The sequence below is a fragment of the Misgurnus anguillicaudatus genome, chromosome 9, assembly GCF_027580225.2.
Source record: "Misgurnus anguillicaudatus chromosome 9, ASM2758022v2, whole genome shotgun sequence".
Taxonomy (NCBI): Eukaryota; Metazoa; Chordata; class Actinopteri; order Cypriniformes; family Cobitidae; genus Misgurnus; species Misgurnus anguillicaudatus.
Window position 1 is genome coordinate 4,556,135 of NC_073345.2, and position 20,378 is coordinate 4,576,512.

The following is a 20,378-nucleotide window of genomic DNA, read 5'->3' on the forward strand; positions in this document are numbered from 1 at the left end:
GCCATCCCAGGGACCCATAATCTTGTCACATCCAGAACTAGAACACAGATGAGATGTCATCTTTAAAAAGGCACACTCGCCATGACACGAGAGAATGGCTATCTTTAAAAAGACACAAATTCCACCCATGCTGCTCTTTTAGTGGAAATCACTCTTTGTGCCTATGCTGAGTTGATGAAGCACAGAGGAGAGAAGCAACGCACACACTCAAACTCAAGTTTAAAACTGAGAAATCAAAGAGGGGGGAAAACCACGAGCCTCCACTGCAGTGCTGTCCGTCCAACCAACTTCAGGCAAGCAGTGAAATTCCAAGCAGAAAGGAATAGCTTCTCGTGAGCAGATGTCTGCTGGCTTTCAAAGCATATAAAGCTGATTTGGTAATGCACCTGCTCTGCATTTAATACCCGCTGGGCGGGGCAGCAGCGCAGATAAAAATATTTGCATGCCAAGTTCATTGGCACTTTACTTTCTCGAAGTAGATTGGTCCCCGCGGAGCGGTTCCCTATTCGTCGGTCACAATGTGGTGACGGCCTGAAAGGGAACAGCAATACATAAGTGCACCAGAACTAGTCTCATCAAGTCTAACACAGTACACATAGCCAGTATATACATATTAAAACTGCATGAAAGTAAGACATTTCAAACTGCTGAAAAGAAAATACTGTAATTTGTAGGGATAAAATTCATCACTGAAGTTAAGTTTATGTGCATGGCTATTCCAGGGTAAGCTATCTAAAAAATAGCTGTGTATCAGATGTTATCTGTTGCTGCTATTACATGGATAATGGAAAACAGATTCCCAACATGAAAGTACAGCTTTCCATGTTACAATAATCCATTTAAAATAAATCAAACTTAATGAGCCTATAGAGTCTTGAGAGCTGAAAGCAATGTTGCATTAGATACCCAACTGTAAAGCTAGCATAAAGTGATCAAGTTTCCCAGCTTCTCCTTCCTCTTGTCTGAGAATTAAATTCCCTCGACTGTTCTCAAAAATTGTGTACTCTGGCAATCTGCCGCGCACAGTCCATCCCTCTTTAACACCTACCAGCTAACGCGAAACACAACAGCATCACAGATTTCAACCACATCATGCACTCTTTCTTCTGATATTAAAAATGCATTAGCATTGATGGGATCCATTATATGGCCATATTCCGCTATCACACAGTCCATGGAGGCAAATAACCCAATAGATCTACTTACACAGTGTCTATATAAGCACAAACTTAGCTGTTTTTCTGTTAGTTAACATTTAAAGTTGAGATAATTGTTTCAGGAAATGGAAACTCCATTCAGGTACTTCGGGTTCACACCGTAATGGATGTGTTTCCTAAATCTTTTAAACCATGCTGAACCTATTGCAAACACTGTACTGAGTTGAATTCTCATCAATAATATCAAGAGGTAATACAATTTCAAGATGAGCCTTAGAGACCCAGATTGACAGTTTTAACTTGCAAGCTGTGCCAATATACCTATCTGGGTATTTTAAAATTGTTCACTCAAATAACAATTTCATCTGGTGTAAGGTTTCTAAACAGATACCATCTGACACCTGGAATGGATAATACGTTTCCTTCAGTTATTTTACCATCAGAAATAAGTGCTTTAAGTGTGATCATAATGACTGCACTTTGGCATCAGTAAAGTGTATAACTTGGTTTGTGTTGTACTTGCTCTGTTTGAAGTATTCTCATATGTGTTTTACTGTATGCAAACTTATGTGACTTTTAGTTTTTAAGTGGTAGCACCCACTTACAGACTGCACTTAAACACAATTAGATAAAATAGGGGCAGTTTCCAGGACAGGGTTTACATTAATCCAGAACTGGACCTTGTTTATATTAGGACATTTAAAATGTTTTTACAAACAAACCTTACAAAATACATAACTGGTTTGCATCTTGAGACAAAACAATGGCAGTGTTAAGATATGTCAATGCAAGGTGTTTCCTTTTACACACATGCATTTGGTATATCATCACTTTCCTAAAATAATTGACAAAAAATTTTGTTTTTTGGCATAAGTCATCTCCTCATGATCCTGGCCTTAGGTCAAAAGGTTTTATTTAAGTCAAAAGACACATTGAGACTTAGGCAATTTTACAAGCTTTTCAAAATGGCAGCTGCATCAAGAAGAACACAAATCTACTCAACTTCTAAAGTTAGTTCCATTTTTTTGTGTGTTTTCTGAGAAACCTGAAAAAATGACTTAGGAGCCAGTCACACCAAAAGCGCTTTAAACGCTTGCAAACGCAAGGCGCGACGCACTGCCTTTTTTAAAAAAAGAGCAGTGCGACGCGGCTTTTCATATTGCTAAGCAACCACCGAGTCAGCTGTCTTGTCAATCAAATATTGAAGCGTGAGCGCTCTTTTGCTGTTAACTGTCATATTAGCAGAAACTTTAAAAAGTGAAGCGAGTGGGTGTCCGGTTCTTCAAAGCAACTGTAACTTCCCTCACCACAACGTAAGGCCCGCCTCTCCCCTCATTCGATTGGACAATGGAAAGACTCGAATGACGTCGGCGCTTCTCCGCTCTCAGCGCTCCTTCAAAAACGCGTGCGCAGCAGACGGCAAAAAAACGCAAGGCGCTCGGCGTGCATAAACAGTGCGCAAACGCGCCCTGCCCATAGAATATCATTCAAAAAAGGTGCCTGCAACTGCCATAAACGCTTTTGGTGTGACTGGCCCCTTAGGCAATTGTTTTAGGAAGGTGACGATATGCAACGTACAGCACATTCCCGATATACAGTACTTATGACATTGCTGTGCTAATGCTGTTCTCTACCAGCTGAGCTAAAGCTACCTGCCTTGACTTGACGTGAGACACGATGACTTGAATGACTTGAGTGTTAATCACATCATGTTTTCAGATTGAATATAAAATATATAAATTATTTTAAAAAATAAAGTTGACACAGCTGGAGCGCAGGCTGAGAATGGTGTTGTCATGACTGAATCACGACACTATCATCAGTAATGATGATACACCATGCCCACTTAGATCAGATATCAACATGTCAGCCGGAGGGGTACCGAGGGTCATCACTTTCGGGTTCAACAAGAGGCAAAAGACGAACAGTGCGTTGCAAGACATGCAACATTAAAATCACAGGCAGCCAGACGACAACCTCCAATTTCGTCCGTCATTTGAAGAGCCTTTCTGCCCAGTAAGTGCTTGTCAATTTGTTAATATTTGGTTAGTTGGTAGTTAGCTAAAGTAATAATAGCTAAAGTAGCCATTAACCCTCGTGGTGGCTACTTTTTCTAAGTTTGCCACCTGAACATACACAGAGAAAAATGACTGGATTCTACAAATGTTAGGGGCGGTTCACATATCGCGTCTTTTGCACACTCAAGTTCGTTATTCAAATGTAGGCACGCGAACGGAAGAGATTACAATTTTGTTTGGTACCATGATGTATTTTACTGAACATGAGTATTTACAATGCAAATCCAAATGATTGTAATTTACTGATAGTTACTTATTGTATATCTTGTCTTTTCACTTTATTAAGATCAGATTCTGCAGGTAAAATTACAATAATAAGGTGACTTGACTTGGACTTGACTTGACCTACTACAGGACTTGACTTGACTTGACATAGCCTGTGACTCGACTTGACTTGACATGACCAAGGAAAAAAATACTTGGGACTTACTTGAGACTTGAAGGTTCAGACTTGAGACTTACTTGAGACTTGCACATGTGTGACTTGGTCCCATCTCTGGTTATCATTATGGTCTGCTTCCTTTTAGGAATAATGTGTTCCAACCCAAGTCCATAGAGTGGTATAAACTAGCTATAGCTGTCGCACAAGGTACTGTATTACTAACTAACTAGATTTGACTCAGGGTGTTTGAGGTTTAGGGTGTTCTAGGCTTTATTTGAATATGCAAAAAACAAACAAACAAATAATAGAAAAACAAAAAGCTTCCGTGTAAAAAAAGAATAATTTTCCTAAAATTGTATCTGTTATTAAAATCGTTGATCCTTTTTTTTAGTGGTGATATTTTATAGTCATTGTCATGGGTTATGTTATTATAAACATTGCACATGTGCTGTATGTAATTTTTGCCAAAGCTGATGAGCTTCAGTTTATACTCCAACACATGCATACAAAAATTACATACAAATGAATGCATTTTTAATAAAAGGTCAAAGCTGGTCATCACTTTTCACCACTGCGTTACACTTTTAATGTGATCACTTTGTTTGTCTCATAATTTTACCTCTTTTAATCTCACACAGTCAAATCTTACACCATTTTAAACAATTGTAACTCAACCAATAAGGCTGACTGTTAAACTTTACAGGCTAATAAAAAGATCCTGGATTTCAAATTCAGGTATTTTAAAACATTTAATTAATCAGGTAATCGTGTTGTTTTTATTACATTGATTAATGTAGTTTTCATTACCAGTTATTTAGTAATCATGAGTGTTGGCCGGTGACTTCTTTTTCGAGGGCGCACGATGCGAAGCTCATAACACTATTAATACTCTCAGTACTCTACATATGAACGGGGGAATCTCCTCAACCAATGTGCAGCATCCACCTGGATGATGCGACGGCAGCCATATTGCGCCAGAACGCCCACCACACACCAGCTTAGTAGTGGAGAATAGACAGAGTGATATAGCCCATTAGTATGAGGGATGATTAGTAGGCAAATGGGCAAGTTTGGCCAGGATGCCAGGGCACATCCCTACTCTTTTTCAAATGACATCCTGGGATTTTTAATGCCCACAGAGAATCAGGACCTCAGTTTATGGACAGTGCTTTTTTTGACAGTATCGAGTCCCCATCACTATACTGGGGTGTTAGGACCCAAACAGACCACAGGGTGAGCACCCCCTGCTTGTCTCACTAACACCTCTACCAGCAGCAACCTGGTTTTCCCAGGTGGTCTCCCATCCAAGTACTGACCAGGCTCAGCCCTGCTTAGCTTCAATGGGCAAGCTGTCTTGGGCTACAGGGTGATATGGCTGCTGGCACAATATGAGACAATATGTGTTTAGCCTGTCATGTGTGTGGCTTGTCATTTCAAAATATGTGTTTGGTGCGTCATGTGCGTCATGCGTCTTGTCAAAATAACTGCCTGCTGCACACGTGTCCAAAGGGTTTATAATAAAAGTGAAGCTCACGTTTGCCAGATACTCGCTTAATCTCATGTGTAATCACAGTTTAGTTTTAAGTTAGTGTCTTGCGAGTATTTTGTAAACGTGAGCGTCTCTTTTATCATAACCCTCCTTCTATGCAGCGGACACATATTTTGACAAGAGGCATGATGCAATTGGTTAACATGACAAAAACACACATTTTGAAATGATGAGCAATGCACGTGACACTCCAAACACATATTTTGAATTTACACCCCTCAGAAGAGAAGTCACTGGCTGGTAATCATCTATTATGATCAATAAGGACAAAGAAAAACTATATGGGGTGTTCTCAGCTTAAATGTTAAAGCGGCAACATGCACTTTATCTCTGTATATTTAACCAGCATAGCCTAGCTAGGTCAACGGCACACACATGCTTGGATTAGAAGAGATATGCCGCTTCAGCCATTTCACGCTCACAAATGATTATGTCCCTCAGAGCAGACAGTGGTACCCAAAATGGCATGAAAATAATCAGTCTGGCACTTCATTATCATAATTCCTATGCAAACAGATTAACATTTCTAAAGCTTAAGAATAATTTTTCTTCCCATATTTTTAGATTTAGACTTCAGATGTTTGGAACCCATCCTAATCTTTTTAACAACAATCCTCCATCATGCAGGCTCAGCTCTCAGCCTCACAGTTTTATGAATGCTTTCCTATCTGCAGAGGAATCCCTGTAATGTCATCAGCTCGGAAGGAAAGATGTGGAAAATTCCTCTGATTCAATCATCTCTATGTTCTGTGCACGTTGATGGGTTGACATGGTGCACTTGCTTTTCAGCTTCTATTAGCAACATATCAGGTTTTATTGGAAAAAATATATTACACTCTTAGGATTTTAGACAAAAGTTCATGTTTAAGTGCATATATATGCACTCTGTGCAGTGCTTCATTATTAAATAAAGACACTTTGTTATTACAAAAGCATCAACCAGCATTAAATTACTGAAATACTAATGGGAACTACTGACACAATTTTGTAAAGTATTATGTAGTTGGAGCTTAAATGTTAGGGTTACATTAGCAGTTCAAAGGTCATGGGTATGATTCCCATGAAGCACACATACCGTATTAATAAAATGTAAGTCACTCTGGATAAAAAGTTTGACAAATGCATAAATGTAACAAATTCGCATTATCTACAAATGTAAAAAGAATCCCCAAATATACAGTATGTATCCTAACACTAACTGCCTAACCCATGCAGCCTAGATGTTGTCAGTCATAAAAAAAAAGTTCATTTATTTTTTACAAGATATAAAGAAAACACAGACATTCACACGGTGCGTAAGCGTTAAAGGTGCAGTGTGTACATTTTAGCGCCATCTAGTGGCGCGGTTGCGAATTGCAACCAACGGCTCCGTTCACTGCTCACCTCTTGCTTGAAACACATAGAGAAGCTAACTTAGTAAAAAAGGTTGTCCGTTAAGGGCTTCTGTAGAAACATGGCTGCACAAAATGGCGGCTTCCATGTAAGGGGACCCTCTGTCTATGTAGATAAAATGTCTCGTTCTAAGGCAATAAACATATAATGGTTCATTATGAAAGGTCTTTATACACCCCTGATGATTTAGTTTTGTATATTATTTTGCATTTCTGTCAAGAGATCCTTCTAAAAATTACACACTGCACCTTTAACGCTTCCCATTCACTTTCAATGGACGACGTCATGTGTTGCCGAACTGAATTGTGGATCCGTTGGCGCCGCGTCGCAGCCATTGCTCGTGGCAGAAGTTTAACATTTCTCAACTTTTCAAGCCAATCAGATCGCCTTATGCAAATAACCTAAACAAAGCCAGCCAATTACGTTTATGAAAGACCGGAGCATGTATTGCAGCCACTGTGATTGGCTGTTGGCCACGCTTCAGGCAAGCCTTCCGTCAAGCGTTAACGCTTTTGCCCCATGCAAATGTACCGTAAGACCTGGGACTCGTCTGTAGGCAAAAAGGTACATTTTGAATACCTGGTTACTTCAATTGTGTTCAATTTTGACCAGAGTGAATTTACAAGGGGGAAAAAACGGAAAAACAATTCTAAATTTGTAAATTTATGCTCCTGTGTTAGCATCAAAAGGTCATAGGTTCAAACCCAGGGAACACATACTGATAAAAATGCATGCATGTACCTAGTAATACACTGTAAGTTGCTTCGGATAAAAGCGTCTGCCAAATGCATAAATGTAAATTTGGCACTTCAAATTCCATTAGGCTTTACATTAGCCTCTGAGCTTTGTTTCACGTTTACCTCTTTGTTTGTATTCTTTTCTCTTTGAGTGAATCACACACACACACCAAGGCGCTGTAAATAGCGTGACCTTCCCTGCAACCACACGCCTAACAGCCTCTAAGAAAATAGCGGGTTGGTAATGTCACGAAGCTTTCGCAAGTCTCTGTCGGCCAGTCATAGGCCTTGTGGCCATGTCTGACCTATAGCATCTAACACCTACTGTGGGAGGACCTTTAATGATGGAGACATGTGACTGTATACCTGAAAAAGATTGAACGTAAGTTTGTGAGTTGAAGGCAGAAAGCCTTTTGACTTCAGCGCAGCTGAGGTAGATTAAATCAGAGCTAGGCTCATATAAGTCCATGTATAATTTAACTTTTTGACACGATTATTGAATTCAATGACTGCTCTACCCCTGGTGTGAGGCTTTTATTGCACAAGAAACTGGAGAAGCAAGAAGAGTGCGTTGATGCAGGTAGCTGGAAACTGAGCACTGATTAGACTATGTATCCATCAGGGTAAGAGTTAGAAATATTGATGATAATACTGTATACAGGATTCCCACATCTTACTTAACTTTAAATTCAAGGACCTTTCAAGGACTTTCCAGGTCCAATACCCTCAAATTTAATGACTATCAAATTCAAGCAATGGTGAGGCTCAGGCCAGCTGACAGTCTTGCCTGGGCCCGGGACAAGATAATCTTAGAGGGCCCCCCACCCTTTACTTTTTACTGGTAACAAGACATTTGGCATTATCAGATTCAGGACCCACGAATATTGCATATTATACATTGTATAAAACATTTAGTTAAAGGTGCAGTGTGTAATTTTTAGAAGGATCTCTTGACAGAAATGCAAAATAATATACAAAACTATATTATCAGGGGTGTATAAAGACCTTTTTATAATGAACCGTTATGTTTTTATTACATTAGAATGAGAAGTTTTTATCTACATACACAGAGGGTCCCCTTACGTGGAGGTCGCCATTTTGTGTCGCCATGTTTCTACAGAAACCTTTAACGAACAAACTTTTTTTACTAAGTTGTCTCTGACGATGACATGTTCTACCGGTGGTGGCCACCGCAGCTTCTCCATGCGCTCCAAAAGCGAGGGGTGAGTGGATTGAGCCGTTGGTTGCAATTTGCAACCTCACCACTAGATGCTTCTAAAATTTACACACTGCACCTTTAAATGTAGTACACTGAAAAAAAATATTCATTGAATTTAATACATTTTTTAAGATAAGCGGTTGCAATCAATTTATTTAAGCTACATTTAAACAAAAAAGATTAGTAACGTAAAATAAAATATAAAACTGTTGTTTAAATGTAGCTTAAATAAATTGATTGCAACCACTTACCTTAAAAAACTGATTAAATTCAATGTATATTTTTTTCATTGTACTGACACTGTATACTGACACAAAATATCATAATCACGTATGAATTATGAACAGACTATTGGAAATATCAGTAAAACAACTTCAGCTAATATTATGCCGTGTTTGGACTAAAAATTTAATAAATATTACTCCTCTCTTTAGAAATTTGAAGTAAACATATAAACTCAATCAAAATTTCTCCAAACATGCACGCCTTTGAACCAAAAGCCCAGAGGGATATTATTTTGTAAAGAGCTTTCATGATGAGCATGCATTGCATTTTTCTCAATGAATGCGACTGAGGGTAGAGCCCTGCATTTCAGCCCAAGCCCGACCCGACCTTTTTACACACCTCAGGTCGGGTTTCGGCCAATTGTAACCTCACAGCTGATACGCGGGCGGACCTTGAGCTTATTTAGGCTTCTCCGTCTTTTTATATTTTTCAATTTAATTAAAATAACATTTTGACAGACGATGATTGCAAAACAAACGTAGTAAGACTTTTAACCTATAGCACGAGTCCGCTATAAGCACAGCCAGCCACACATTTACAATGCAGCTGTTGCGTATTTAACAGCAGTACCGCAGAGCACCGGGAAATAATATTAATGTAGGACTAAAACCTTGGATACTGCGCATAATCTATGCAAACAGCATCCAAGACATAATCTATATATGCATAGCGAAGTTGTAAGCAGGTTGCATGTTTATTCGGTTTCATGTTTATTTCGTTTCGTTTTGTAGCTATAGCCCTTTTCATTTTTATATTTCTGCCCCCGTTGCAGCTGCGAGCAGCAGAGCAACCTGCCTCCGCTTTTAAAAAATAGTGTGTGTAGATAATAAACGTTTAAACTAACACTGTGATATGCTGAAAATATATATTTTATGTAGTTGTTATTATAGACAAGTGAAGTGTTGATTTGAGAGTTCAATTCATCAAACATGTCGTCAACTTGCTGTCGGCTGCTAACCGCTTGTTGGAACAAACAAAAATACTCTAAAATGTAAATAAAAAAAAGAAATATAACTATTTTGCCATTTAAAACAAATCTGAACTGCTTTAATTGCTGCAAGAGTAGTACAGCTGTATAAGGAATCTGTGCAAGGAGTTATTTTTTGCTATTTCTGCGGATTTCTTTTGCAAAATCTATGCGGAATTTTGCAGAATAATTAAACATGTTTTAAGCACATTAAGCACATTCATTTGAGAGAATGTGCGCTGTGAATATTAAAAAACAATAAAATATTTTATAATTACATTTTATTAAAGGATTACCCTGAATTAAACTGGACCAACATGAACCAACAGATAATGAACAATGTGCTGTCACGACCATAGAGTTTTATATAAAATACATATATTACTGTCTACAGTGTAACAATAAAAAGAAAAGGCTTCTCATTAAGAATGTAGCCTATATCAAGATAATTTCATCTGTTTAACAATTTATATTTATCTTGTAAACGGATTTGAAATAATAAATAATTGTCGCGTCACTTAGCAATATAGATCTCATCTCATTATCTTCTCCGCGGTAAGTTTTATTTCAAATTCAAGTTTTACACATTAAATATTAAATAGTTTGTGCTTTCTCTCATAAAAACCTCAGAGCAAACTGCACATACTTCTAAACACTCGCGATGCAGTGACTATTTCTGCGATCACAGTTTCCTAATGGGGAGAATTAGGAATTCTATTTTCCTCTATTTTCCTCTATAAGGACTATATTTTCTTCTGTTCTTTTATTTTCTGAGCACCGGACTTGTGCTGAGTCTGACCGGACATTTTGAGCTTACTGAACTTCAAATCAAATGAATAAAATATTTTCTTTATTTTTAACAATTATTCCATAGGTTCCAGTTCTGGGCCCCCCTCTGGGCCCACCCCCACCCTGGGCCCGGGACAACAGACCCGTTTGTCCCCCCCTGTCGGCGGGCGTGGTGAGGCTTAATGACAAAGACAGGGTGACGCGGGAGCCAGAAAGTATATCACTATCTGAAATATTGCCAAAGACGCGTTACAGGGACGGATGAAGTATGGCAAGGGAGACGCAGCGTTTCGTTCCCTTCTCAGGGAACAACAGTTACATTTGTAACCCGAGACGTTTTCATGTGTCAAACACAACTATGCAAAAAAGCATTTTGGTATGAATCAACATTCACATACAGAAGATATAAGCATTTAAAGCGAACAGTTTTGGACGTGTACTTAAATATTCTGGAATTTTTATGATATTATCCTACACTACACAGGGAATGGATTTTTCCAGAAAACTTCTTACATAAAATAGATTCAAGCACTTTCAATGGCCTGTATCTATGTATGTATATTTGGACAACATGATCCTTGCCTGGAGTTGTGGTTAGAGTTGTGGTTTGGGTTATTTGACGACACTTGACCATGCGTCAATATGTTGACGCGGAGGGTATACCTTTGGCGTCATTTTTTGACGAACTGGGGACTTCAATACTATACATAATGACATCCCTACCCAAACCGACGCGAAAATGGTAAGAAAATAGGAAAGAGAATGCAACGGACGTAATAGTATTGAAGTCCCCAGTTCGTCAAAAAATGACGCGAAAGGTATACCCTCCGCGTAACATATTGACGCATGGTCAAGTGTCGTCAAATATTGACGCCATGGGGTGAGACTGTGTAGCAGAAAACAATACATAAAATGACACAAAAAAGAAAGTCATGCCACAGACATGAGAAACTATTTATAGAAATTTGTGCGAGTGTCATGAAAAAGACATTCGTGCCCATGGCACAAAAAAAGCTGAATTTCATGCCATGGACACAAATAAATTAATACAATTTTGCGTGACTATAACACGACTTTTCGTGACATCAGTCTGCCTTTGGCATGCAAGGGTTCAGAGATGGTATGTGATGTAAATACAGAGCGTTATAAGATGACAAATTTTTTTATAATTACTTTTTGATCTGCGCTTACTTCGCTCGAATAACATGCTTTACCAGCTACAGAGAGAAACATGTAGCCCGGTAACAGGTTAGTGATTATCCTGAGCGGCAATGTCAATACATGCATTCTATCAGCACAATTCAGGTAAGACAAGCGTGTTGAGAATTCCGGGCCAAAAACGGTTTCTAATCATGGAATGCCAAACCAAGCTTTTAATATATATTTAACACTTTTAATATATTCATTCAATGTGAATCTATTTATGCGTTACTAGCATGTTTTTCATGCACCTAAATATATGATATGATCTATACTGATATACCAGCTAATAAATTTTGTCTTAATTTGCATGGTCAGATTGCATTTGAAATTCAATATGCATCTAATTTAGCTAAACCAAGTAAATTTGCTCGAATTAAAGTCATTTTAGGATGCCAAAGTCAAGTTTAATCATATAAAATGTATTTTACCAGCAACAAAATTGTGGCCAGTGAAAATGCTGAGTGGCATGTAACTTGGGACAACAACTAGCCACTTTGGCTGGTGAGGAAAAAAGTGAATGTCAAGCCCTGACTGTAACCATTCCTTACCATTCTTAGAAAAGTTCATCCTGATGGTGGAAAAGCGCTATTAGATTCTTTGAAATAAAGAACTTGGCCGAGTACCAAAACACACTTGTAGGCAATCAGCAGTAAGGGGGTGTCTGCTAACCAACATCATTGCCTGTCTGGGTTGCATATGTGTGGGGCGGGTCTATCAAAAAAAGGTCCAGATTCTATTGGGGTAGGGGTGTGTTAGTTTAGGTGATATCAAATATCAACATCGGCTTTCAGAGATCATGCACCCCGCCTTTAATAGTTGGTGCAGTAAGTACACTATTTAGGTGAAAACCTCAGTTTAATGGAATAAAAATAGCCCATTATCAATGTCTAGCTCATGTAATAGTGAAGAGCCGCATTTGTGACCACTATAGATTCCTTTATATGTTCCCATTAGGCAGCAGTAATAGTTATGATATTTTTGGGGTGTCGATGACAAAAAAACACACAATGTGCTTTAAAAGACCACTTGAGTGATATGTGTGGGAGAAAATCACTTGTTTTTCTGAAGGAAATCTCTAGTAAAATACATAAAAATTCCTGTGAGACTATAGGCTAAAGAGTTAACAAATGCAGAGAATGAATTGTTCACAGAATTTAAACAGCACCACAAAATGGCAGTGCACTACATAGGGGATAGCGAGTGATTTCGGACACTGCTGCATATACACTAGAACAGATGAGCAACATAAAAACTATTTTGGCTGTTCCCCAACAAATTTTATGCATGCCATGAGTCACCTGGAGGCGGTGATATAATGATCATTTTATATGATGTATAAAAGAATCATACCCAGGAGTGTCAAAATCCAAGAGACGTCAACTTTCCAAACCTAGAGCTTTTTAAGTGAAGGTGATCTAATCTGGTCATTGTCATGGCCCCAAACCACACATCAATCTAAACTTTAAAGGGGACCTGTTATGCCCCTTTTTCCAAGATGGAATATAGGTCTCATGTCTCAAATAAGTCTCAGGTGTCCACAGAATGTGTCTGAAGTTTCAGCTCAAAATAAACAACAGGCCATTTATCATACCATGCTCTAAAACTGCCATGGACCAAACCTGTGTCATGTCTGAAATCCAAAATCACTGCTTCTCAATTCACATACTATACATCCTACATAGTATACTAAATTAGTAAGTCCCAAATCATAATATGTTGAAATGAGTATACTTAAAGGACACAGACCCACATGTATTTTTTAGATCTCCAAATTCGGTCCATCAAAGGGGTTGGTTTGTAACGCTACGTGACTTTTTTTTTTTTTTTTTTTTTTTGAAGTCTTCTGCACGTCTAATATTCATGTCTGTGGGACCTCCGTGTAAAAGGGTATAAAGTGAAAAACACATGATTGTCTCTGCATTTCACCCACCCACTGCAAGTCATGAACACACACACACACACACACACACACACACACAAATACTGGGCAACTATCACTGTAACACCGAAACACTTCAGTCACTTCCTGCCCGCTGTGGGAATCAAACCAGCAACTTCTGGGTAACAAACAAGTCTCTCTATCCACTAGGCCAGTGGTTCTCAAACGTGCGGCCCCCTTTGTGTACAGTGCATTCCTTCGCGGCCCCCCCAAAGAAAATTTATGACAAAAACAGTTCTAAAACTTCATATTTTAATTAAACAAAACATTAAATTATACAAAGTAGTGCTGCCTAATTTTTTTCAGGTTTAATTTCACAGAATTCATGATAATGTATTTTATAAAATGTCATAAAACTGGGGCCCCCCTGGCACCATCTCGCGGCCCCCCTGGGGGCCCCGGACCCCAGTTTAAGAACCACTGCACTAGGCCACCAATATTTTAAGCGGATGACTATTACATCAGTCTTAAGTGACCCTATACACTTTTTACAATAAATTTATACATAAAAAATTACCCATTTCAAGGTCAAATGTTGACCGTAAAAATGACGTCCAAGTAGGGTCATGAATAAATGTCAAGAATTAGTCATGGACCGACAGACCCAATATAGATATGATCTGCACGTCTATCCGACGTCCAGTGTTTAGTGGGGATGGTCTACTATTTCCAGAAAATAAAAATACAAAGTGAAGATCCATGAACACTCTAATGACTGATATCATCCCCAACTTATTGCGAGAGGGAGGAGTTTTGTGACAATACCCTGAATTAATACATTAAAATACAGTATATAGTTGAGATTACAGAAATAATGAATAAGGAAAAGCCTACATGCACAAAGAAATTGTATTCTGAAGTGTGTGACTGTTCACAATCATTTCTGTTACAAGTTAGTGTCTCAGTATGTGCGTACTATTTATAGCTATGCAAATGTATATACTTTCACAAACCAAAGACAAGATATTTTTGGAGCATAGTATAAATAGGCAGATTGGGACACAACGGCTGTTTCCTATAAATGAACGCACACCAGCAGCGTCATTCGCCGTCTGTCAGAAGCACTGAAATGTGACTTTGGAAGTTCGAAGCCACAGAATTAAAGTCACATACAGTTATGTCCCAAATCAACTTTGATGTACATATACTGACTTCACCCTAGGCTGAAAGATACGGTAAATATGATAGATAAGTAAGTCATATCAACAACTTTTATGTTACGTTAAATTTACAAGTTAGGTTAAGTTCATCACTAGTCAAAACTTAAAGGTATTGCGGAGGATTTTATTTTTCCGGGTGGATCATCAAGACTGTTGGTCCTCCTAGTTGTCAATCAGGAGTGTTGCGCAATTGCATTTTTTAAAAAAGTGGAGAAGGCGGTTCTTTTCTAAAATTCGAGAAAATCCTCAGCTACACCTTTAAAATAGTAGGTTGAATTGACTTGCATAACCAAGTTGATTTAATTTAAGGCTGCTTCTTTCAGTGTACACTGAATAAGAACAGATGAACATGTTGAACAGATTTACCAATGTGATATGTACTTATTGATTCATATTCAAAAGCCCCTTATTGTTCAATAAAAATGAAGGATCAAGTTAAAATTGTCCCATCTGGAATCAGGAAAATTAAGCTCACAAATATAAAATAGTTGCAATGCGTCTGATATGTTTATAGGTATGAAAATAATAGTTATTCTAAAAAAAAACCTTTCAACAAAATAATTTTTAATATTAAGGAAATTACATATATTATGTCATCTGATGCATGTTCGAAAACATTACATTCAGTGATCCTCTATTTTTTCTCTTGCATTTATTTTTGCAGATGTATGGAGTCAAAGCCATTATGGTACGATTAAACTTTTAGATAGAAAGGCCACGCCAGTTCCTCTTCCCATTATGACGATGGGCTTACATAAGCCCAAAACCAAAAATTCCTTATTGCCACAGGGATCTGACTGATCTCGTAGTTCATGGTGAGTTGGACACTCGCCCTGGCTATTTCTCCAATGCATAAGAAATGTTTGCTACAGATGAATGCGTGCAAGATCCAAGCCAGAAAAATCTAAAGGTTTAAGGGTGTAAAGCATGAATCTGTTTATTTCTGCTTTCTTTCGGCCTAAAATGAGATCATTTAAGCTTGTACACACACACAAACACACACACTCAGAAACAAAGAATGGCTTAAACAGAAACTGTACATGCATTCAATCATGTAATCGCACACATTTGCTTTGAACATTAATGACTAGTATGTGATTAAATTCCAACGAGTATAATCACAGGCAGGAGCCGCTTCCAAGCACAGGCATTTCAACCAAGTATTTCTGTTTTCTGCAGAGTAAAAATGTACATGTGCAATTCAAAGTGAATATCTATGTGTTTTCTGGGACTAATAGAAAGGCTGCTAAGAGTAGACAGAACATAATATACAACACATTCAGGTCTTGCAGTTCAAAAAAGCCCTGCCAGTTGTTTATCACTGGAACAGACATCAAACACAATGCTACTGTACATGTTGTACTCTATAACCATCACTAGGGGATGCTCTTGTATCTAAAGAAAAAACTCCCTAACCCAAAAGCTGCAAAGAATCGCCTATAAAATCCAAGTCAGATGGATTGTTGTTCCTATCCATAAGCATACAAAACTTGCAGTCGATATGCGGTATGAAAGACGCTGCCATAGAAACCACATAAATGTTCGCCTGACAATCAAACATCTCCAGAAGGTAATGTGAGCTTTATGTATGATAAAGTGGCATACATAATGTTTACAGGACATAGCAATATGCAGCATTACAAAAATGCATCATAAATGCACTGCTGATATAAAGTCATGACTCATAAATGTAACAAAGCCAAGAATGAAATATGTCAAAAAATAATTTATACAGGATAAACTCTACCACCAATAAGAACATTTACAAACACATTGACATGTATTGTATGGTTTTAATGGACGTTCCATGGGTACCCATCCCTTAAACCTAACCCTGACAACTTTTGGAAATAAATCACCTTTATTTAAGCCTATCAGTTTATAAAGACACAGGAAGTTTCCTCATAAACCATGTTTATATTGTAAATACCATGTACTATCCATGTGTTATCATCATGTAAATATCCAAGCCCCCAAACAGACTTCAAACAGGACAGCATGATACAGACTTACCATATTAACTTCTGAAACCATGTCTATGCTGGATATGTCTATGTTCATCCCCACTCCCACTGGAGGACCTAAAAACCAAATCAAATGATACAAATGGCGTTAAAGATGATTGACTTAGTTAATGTGAGCAATCTAAATTATTAACATAAAGTCAGCCTAATAACATCTAGGGTAACGTGAACAGTTAAACCACTGACAACTATACTATAACACACTTATGTGCAGTACGATATTCTAATGATCATAAAAAATAAGAACTAAATAAGTATCGATCAACTGTGATGTTTTATTGACCATTTATTGATATTAACTGATTATACAATACAGAAATCAATAAATATAATTGAACAAAACATGCAAATAGGTGCTATTATTCAGTACAGCCATCAACTTTGCGAAGCTGTACGTTAGAATAACAAACAAGTGAAAGCAAGTCGATCATCTTCACACACGAAATGCGCAAATGTCAGTGTGTGCTCGCGGAGGATTATACTGTGTAAAAGTTCAAATGTGATGTTAAAAGGCTGACATAATACGTCTATTTAAAAACCGAAATGTTTCGTGCTTTTACCTCCAAAATCTGGCCTCAAGCGAATGTCATATCCTTTCAATAGTCTATCAACAGTTTCTTTTACGAGTGACATATTGCTTGGATCATTAACGCTGCAAACAGGAAGAAAAACACCGTTAGATTAAGATGTGTCCGTAAAGAACAGTTCCGTGTGTGTGTAGAGTACAGACATCCATGTGAAGTGAGAAGAGGTTTTGGGTTAGACTTACCTCTGCGCGCACACCACGGCTACGAACACGGGAAACGTCCAGACGCGCATAAAGCTCATTTTTCTTATTCTGAAGATCGTCATACTTTTATATGTGTCCATGGTTTGCGCCAAGACAGCGAAGATCCAACTTAAGTGTGCGCTGTGCAGTAATTCCAGTGTGGCGCGCGTGCGCACATGCTCCAGCGCAGCATCCAGGAGCGGTGTGTTGCTGATGCTGCTGCTGGAAGAGCACTTCCCTAGGCAGAGACCGGGAAATATTAAAGGGGAAGCTAATGAAACACCAAAGTGAACGGGAAGATTTACAGCATTACACAGCAATGTAGGTTGATCATACAGAAGCAATCATGTCTTGGCTGCATGAAGCATTAACGTATTTTGAAAGTAGGCTACTTGCAACAGCAGAAGTGGAGGCTATTTTAATGGCACTATTTTAAAACAGACCTAGAGTGTGTGAAAATGACATCAAATAAGGAGTCAGGTTGTGTGCTGTGTTTGTTTGAGTAATGTTGTCACCTATTTCCCTACTGAAAATACAGCTAAACCACCCAGATAGCAAAATCTGCCTGGCCCACCACTGGGCCACATATTTGCTTGAGTTCTGGCCCAGTTCTGGCTGGGTCCCCGGCCCAAAACTGGCCCATACACTAAAAATTGGATCAAACTATTAAATCTGGGCCAGTTGTGGCCCACACCCAGTAAAATAGATCTTACATACTGACTTGGCCCAGATTTGGCCAGCACACTGTAAAGTGACCTAAATTGTTTATTTGGCCCAGGTCTGGCTAGCACACTGAAAAGTGACTTAAATTGCTTATTTGGCCCAGGTCTGGCTAGCACACTGAAAAGTGACTTAAATTGCTTATTTGGCCCAGGTCTGGCCAGACCCTTTGTTTTATGTGGCCCAGAAACTGGTAAATATTGTATATTTTTTATTTTTCAAGAAAAATACACCCATTTAAGAAGATTAAGAGCCTTTTATTAAAAAAATACACACATCACATTAATGTGAATTAACAGTTAACAAATACATAAATATGAACATCTTTTAACATGTACCAACAATTAACCGTAATTTTGAACATATTAATTCTTAACAAATTCAGTACACTTTACAAAAACCCAACAAATACAAACAGACATATATCTCTTACACAACACATTTTACAAGCACATAACTTCATAAACAGTTCTGGCGCATACACTAAAAATCTGTCCGGGTTTCAGCCGACACTGGCGGAAAAAAGCTAGAATCGGCCCAGAACTGACTGCTATCTGGGCAGCCTAAGCAGGTTGTATGGTTTAAGCTGGTCTTCCAGCCTGGTTAAGCTAGTGTAACAGGATGATTTTAGAGGGGTTGTGGCCACTTTTTAGCTGGTCAGGTTGGAAAACCAGCTGACCCATCAGCTTAAACCAGCATGACCAAGCTGATGGAAGTAGCTGGTTTAAGCTGGTCCTTCCAACCTGCAAAGCTGGTCGCTCACCTGGTTTTAGCTGGGTCAGCTAGTGTTCCAGCCTGACGATCTAAAAAGTGATCAAAACTCCTCTAAATCCACCACACCACCTTAACCAGGTAAAACCAGACTGAGAGACAAGTTGAAACCATCCAACCAGCTTAGGCTGGTTTTAGCTGGTCTTTTTTAGGAGGGTTTTGCATCATGGGAGAATAGTATTTACAGCATGGGTTTCACTTAGTTTTGTAAATGGCGTCATATTTCTTAACCTTAATATGATTACGCAGAGCAGACTGACTTATTAAATAAATACTAAAAGCTCTTATACACACACACACACACACACACACACATATATGTATATATTACTAAAGGAAAAGTAGACAATGAGTGCCTAGTATACAGTACATGGTATCTTCTTTGCTCCTTCAATAGTGCTTTAAAAGCATCTAATCTAAATGCAAACATTATTAATTAAAGAAGCAAAAACAACATCTGAACATATGATGTAATGAACGGGAAAATGAAATAAAGTGGTATCCAAGTGTAGGATTTTATTTAAAACACAAAAGCAGATGAATCTTAATCAGCAGGCAAGGTTAATCCATAAACCAGAACAACAATCCAACCAGACAACAATACACAAGCGTAGGCCTAATCCAATAACAGTAATCCAGTAAACAGGCACAATGGTCATAACGTAGAGCATGAAAAATGTAAAAAAAAAAAAACTTGCCAACCAAAATCGCACGACCCAACTCAGTAAACTTCATGAAATGTGACACAACTTTTCAAAAGACAAACATTTGTTTTAGTTTCAATATGAACTCACATTGCTAGACAGGAAGGGACTACAATCTGCTTAATATTTAAATGTAATATTTCTTCAAATTTATGCATAGATATAGGAGAATAATGAATATGTTTTCTATAATAATTCTTTAACAACTGTTTAAAAATTAAGTCAGAGAGATGTTGGTTTTGCCGGTTGTTAATGATTAGCAGCTGTAAATTATCATAATGCGCTTAAGCAGTCATCACAGCAAAATAAGTGAACAGTGTCCCAAGTGAGCTAGGGTCCTCACCAGTGCCCAAACCTGTGTACACGATATACTGATTCATTACCTCGGGAGCTAGAGAGCTAATTAAGAAACATTCATGGGGTGCGTTCAAAAAGGGATATTTTCAACTACGAATGGCACTTCGAAAAGGGGACGCCACATAAACAGTCGCTCTGAATAAAGAGAAAATGATGTTGTTTTTCATTACTCTGTA

The 20,378-nt window shown here is 38.2% G+C and overlaps 1 protein-coding gene and 1 pseudogene across 1 annotated transcript in view; both read right to left on the reverse strand.

Moving 5' to 3' along the window:
- LOC129423531 (gamma-aminobutyric acid receptor subunit beta-2) overlaps nt 1-17,896 on the reverse strand; it is a 95,083-nt gene extending 77,187 nt beyond the window's left edge. Inside the window, exons 1-3 of the mRNA XM_055179853.2 lie at nt 17,651-17,896; nt 17,442-17,533; nt 16,871-16,938 (exon numbers count right to left, since the gene is read on the reverse strand). Of these exons, the coding sequence (XP_055035828.1) occupies nt 16,871-16,938; nt 17,442-17,533; nt 17,651-17,751 (261 nt within the window). The 5' untranslated portion in view covers nt 17,752-17,896. The remainder of the gene's footprint in view (nt 1-16,870; nt 16,939-17,441; nt 17,534-17,650) is intronic.
- Nucleotides 4,884-5,000, reverse strand: LOC141366258 (5S ribosomal RNA; annotated as a pseudogene).
- Nucleotides 17,897-20,378: the final 2,482 nt, after the last annotated feature.